This window comes from Anopheles moucheti, chromosome 2 (genome assembly GCF_943734755.1).
Source record: "Anopheles moucheti chromosome 2, idAnoMoucSN_F20_07, whole genome shotgun sequence".
Classification (NCBI taxonomy): Eukaryota; Metazoa; Arthropoda; class Insecta; order Diptera; family Culicidae; genus Anopheles; species Anopheles moucheti.
The window spans coordinates 63017586-63022849 of NC_069140.1; the positions used below are offsets into that span (position 1 = coordinate 63017586).

The 5264-nt window shown below is 45.0% G+C and overlaps 1 protein-coding gene across 1 annotated transcript; it reads left to right on the top strand.

The window, feature by feature from the left end:
- Window positions 1–738: 738 nt before the first annotated feature.
- Window positions 739–4811, top strand: LOC128310192 (trimethylguanosine synthase). The gene is made up of 2 exons (XM_053046774.1): window positions 739–776; window positions 923–4811. The coding sequence occupies exon 2, from the start codon at window positions 951–953 to the stop codon at window positions 4068–4070; it is 3120 nt and encodes a 1039-aa protein (XP_052902734.1). The 5' UTR covers window positions 739–776; window positions 923–950; the 3' UTR covers window positions 4071–4811.
- The last annotated feature ends 453 nt before the right edge of the window (window positions 4812–5264 follow it).

Consider the following 5264-nt stretch of genomic DNA (forward strand, 5'->3'; position numbering starts at 1 on the left):
TGCGAACATGTAGTGGTAGCGGTCATGGCAGCTGTAGTAAATGTAGTAGCGGTTGCTGTCATACCTGTGCACACCATTCACTAGCCACCGGATTTTTTGTAGAGCTAGGAGGTCCATGTTCAGTGTGGCTAGGGCGTCATCCAGTTGCTTCAAAACTCCGTCTCTATACAGAGTGCGTACGTTCTTTGAATATATGAATCGTAGTTCGTGAGCATAGCGTCAGTATAGCAGAATAATCAATACAGCTAAAAGCGATAGAAAACGAAAGGATTCTCTTCCGCAAAATCAGAAATTGTACCGAATAATCGGAAAAATTCGCCAAACGATGTATTAGTACATTAATATACTTCGGTTCACACTTTAATTTTTTTCTGTTACAATTATAACCGTTCCTGTACTGTAATATGTTTCAATAACAAATTTCAGGACAATTTAAATAATAAATTTCGTTGTTTCTATCGCACCGCAGTTTTCCCTTATAGAACGTGTTGGAGCGCGCCACACCACCGCTGTACTAATAAACTCAAACGAATTATTTCACAACCGCCCGAAACTTTTCGCACACGATACGATATTTTTCGTTTTGAAATTGCTGTTGTTTGACTGTCAGGTTGTTCGAAAAAGTCATCTTATGTTTAATAACCTAGCTTGACACTTCGGTAAACTTCGTGTTTCTCGTTTATATGTAAGCGAGTTGAATTCTTTTGAATGTAAATAAAAAATGTCGATCTGAAAGGAACGAAAACTAAAAGTCCCTCCCAGTGGTGTTTCAAATGGTAAGTAAAATCGCGTAATGCAAATCTTTTGCTTTGAAACATGTTTTCATAAAGCACACAGCTAGGGCGAGTTGTGAATGTGTTCGGTTGGGGTTTTCCTGATAGAAACGCTGGAATGGGACTTACTGTGTACTGTATTCTTTCAGCTCTGGCATTGTAGTGCACAAAAACACGATGAGTGCTTCCGAGGGCCACTGGGAACCCCTAGCCGAGATTTACCTGTCGCATCCACTGGTGAAGGATAAGAAAAAAAGCATCTATTGCTTGTGCAGTCGTGTGTTTATCAAAAACTACTACGATGTTTACGTGTCCACCTTGGAACGTGGTGATTCTGTACCCTTGATACCATCGATGGATCCCACAGCGCAAACAGAACGGTCATATTCTCCGATAGCTGTGAAGACAGCAGAAACTGCGGGTGTTGCCGATGATGTAAAAGAAACTGCACAATATTTGACTGGTGGTGCTTCGGACGAGCTCTTGGATGTACTGGACCGTGCAGAGGTGGACGATGTGTTTATCGAGGAACCGCTAGTAAAGCAACTTAGCTTTGGCCGTGATGGTGTGCGAAAAATGCCATCGAAATGGGGTGATCGAGATGCGGGAACTACAAGTGACGCCAGCTGCTACTTCAGTGCCAGTGCCAGTCACTCCGATACCAACTATTGCAGTACTGATGAGCACGAACATGTGCTCTATGCTTCTGGTGGTGGATCGCAAACTGTTGCGACAGGCTTAACGACGGGTAACTCAACCGTGAGAAGTATCGTAACATCCGGATTGCATTCTAGCGACAGTGGTGCTGACCTGTCTGAACGAATTCTTGAACGGAAGCTATCGCTTAAAGATGAGCTGCTTGAAAGTGGTCGTACTAATACCGACGATAATGAACATGGTCCAGGGTGTGCGGGGCCCATGCCATCCGTTGCATCAATGGAACGGAACAACAGTCTTCCAGAGGCATTCGGACGGGAGGATTTACACGACGCATGGGAAACGTACTGGAGCAAACACGGCGAGGCAATAATTTGGGCGTCTTGGATTGAAAAGTATAGTGACTATATAAATCCGGAGTACCTAGAACCGGGAGATGCTGGCCAGGCTACTGGTACCAATACGCCTCATGACAAAAGTGAAGCCACTCCGGGAACTGCGACAGAGGTGGATAAAGATTTTTCTTTCGATAACGATGCAATTACGGCAACCAGTATGGAAATCGTTGTGTCTGCCTGTTCGCCCCACCCCTACACTAAATCAACTTACCAAATGGCACACTGGCAATTGCCTTTCGGTGAAGGCGCAGCGGGCAGCAGCATCGGCGGTGGTGTAGATGATATTCTTTGGTGTGCCCACCGTTCAGGGAGCTGCGAAAATGAAGCTCTACTAAGTCCACGATGTGATTCTGTTACATCGAGCATACCGCTTACGATAGGCACTACGGATTCCATGACCAACGTCACGCGGATGACAATTTCGAGTTACGATTTTTGTAGCTCGAAGGTAAGCTCGGAAAGCTCAAACCTTTCCGCAAGTCTTAGTTCTGAAAATTCAAACGAAAGCTCGAACAGTTCGGATATGCTTGAAACGGAGTATTTAGTAGGTGCGAATGAAACGGCGGGAGCTCCGATACCACCGGATGAAGAGGCCGCGATGGATGGCGAGCAATATTGGCAGATTTTGTGGCAGCAACATTTTCAAGAGCTGTATGCCAAACAGTACCATCACTTCATGGCCGAACACGCGCACGACGAGCAGAGTGCGAGCTGTGGTGAACGTAGCACAAACTCAAAGTACCATAAACGAAAGCGCCACACCAATAATGGTGGAAGCAGAGGCGATACTCGCTCCTCGTTCCAGGAGTCGGAACAGCAGCTTCCGGAAATGGTTGCAGAAATGCGTTTGTCACAAACGGAAGAAACGAATGAACCCAAGGATGGAAATGACGACACGCGTAGCAAGGAACCTAAAGATGCACAAACAGCAGAGTCGGTCGAAGATTTATCGATGGTGCTGCAATCGTACGGTTTACCAACGGCATTTGGGAAACCATCGCAATCATCACCAGCAGGCGACGGAGGTGATGACAGACCACCGAATGAAAAGCCTATTAACCTGAAACGCAGTCACGAGAGTGACAATGAAGAAACGCCAAAAGAACGTCTGAAGGCTGCGTTTGAGCTGATGGGATACTCTTTCTCCGATCCGGCCAATGAGACGGAATCGATCATAAACCTCTCTGGCGAGGTATTTTATCGCAAGAAGCACATTCGGTTACACAATCGAGTGTTGAAAATGAAACACCACAAACCAAAGCATACATACTTCGATGACGATGGGAACGAACTGCAGATGGTAGGTGCCACCGACAAGACCGATTCTGCCGCTCCGGGAGCACTGCTCCTTCACACTTCTTCCGACGACGATGATACCAACCCAGGAGCGCTGGGCAGAGCAAGTGTACGATCGAGTGCGATCCTCGAGTATAATCAACTTCCGGTTGCTGCCGGAAAGGATGTTGATTCGGTGGAAAGTGGTGATGGACCCGAGACCGCTGTGGAAACTCCAGCTGTTGCTTCCAGCGAAAGTGGATGCGCATTGCCAACCAGCACGAAGAAGGAGAAGAAAAAGAAACGCAAAACTAAATTCGTGGCCAGCCTTCCGGCCGACATCGCCAACGACCGATCACTGCTTAAGTATTGGTATAAACGGTTTTCTCTGTTTTCGCTTTTCGACTCGGGTATCCGGCTTGATCGGGAATCTTGGTTTTCGGTCACACCGGAAAAGGTGGCATCACATACGGCCGAACGTTGTCGTTCGGATTTGATAATCGACGCATTCTGTGGCTGTGGAGGCAATACGATTCAGTTTGCTTTTAGCTGTCAAAAGGTGATCGCAGTCGATATCGACCCTCGGAAGATTGAGATGGCCAAACACAATGCAGCCGTGTATGGAGTAGCGGACCGCATAGAGTTCATCGTTGGAGATTTTATGCAGCTGGTCGATCGACTGCAGGCAGATGTTGTGTTCCTATCGCCCCCATGGGGTGGTCCAGGATATCTGAAGGAAGAGGTTTACGATCTGGAGCAATCGTTGCTACCGGTTCCCGCCACGCAGCTGATGCAAGCTGCCCAGCGTGTGAGTAAAAACGTTGCCATCTATTTACCACGCAACTCAAACACACAGCAACTGACGATGTTGGCTGGACCAAACGGTGCCGTTGAAATCGAACAGAACTTCCTCGACCGTAAACTAATCGCACTGACCGCATACTATGGAGATTTGATCAACGAATAAAACCGATCACGGCATTGCATTTGTTGATGTATGGATGTGACAGAAACACCAAGCACAGCACCGCTAGAAAGAGCGTTTAAAAAGCACACATGCGTAATTTATGACTGCATTCCGCCATTTAAAAACAAATGCTGTTTGTGATTAATTTTGGTTCGCAGAATGAAGAAATTCCCATCCAGGTGACGCACACAAAGTCAGTCTTTAATTTCACTTAATAGCAACGCAGAAACCATTCGGTTCGAACCGGCTGATGGCAATTGAGAGTAGTGTTGTGACACATTGTAATAGCGTCGATGTAACTAAGGAGATTTTATTTAAAACACCAACGTTCTATATGCTACATGGACAGCGAACTATATAAGATTGGTTTGTTGGCTAAGCAATGTTTGTATATTCTGCGACCTTCATTTCCTGTTGGCGATGTCGCACACGCTAGCTCTTTTTTCATTAGGACAATCTTAAGTGTAGGTATCTGACGAACCGCTAAAATGTATTAGAACATTTTAGATGGATTGTATTTGCTTCCGTTAAGGACGAATGTTAGGTTAGACGTTTCTGTTCGTGTATACATTTTCCTTCGAACGTTAGGAAAAAAAACATATTTTTAAAGCAATTTAGTTTCCGGTGTGTTGATTATAGAAATAAGTTTTGTAAGTGTAAGAAATGAACGATAAAGGTAATGCATTAACACTATATAAGTAAAATGAGAAAAACTAAAGGAACTTACAGAAATTTATCATATACGAGTAATAAATACTTAATTTCAACATTTCATGCGTTTCGTGTGTTTCGATATGATGATCCCGAATAAAAACGCGGTGATGTACTGGTAGCCACGACAAGCATCCATAATATTTCGGTTGTATCTAGTTCTGGTGATTTTAACAAGTGAATCGTGTCCCGTTGATGTGAAGGAAGTTCATGTTCAAGGTCGTTACTCTCTTGTTCATTTTGAAACAGGTTTTATTCATGACTGGTACGAGAAGCTGTTTGGGAATTTGTACGAAAAGAATGTATACTTGTTTGACCCGTCTGCAACTCGTGCCAGGCGAACGAAGAGAATCTGCCGCATATGTGGAAACATGTTTTTTGAACAGAAATTGCATTTATGAAAGCCCTATCCGTCGCAATTTGTTGATGGGAGGTAACTAACACGAGATCCCCGGAGGACATATGGATCGATGCACTTTAATC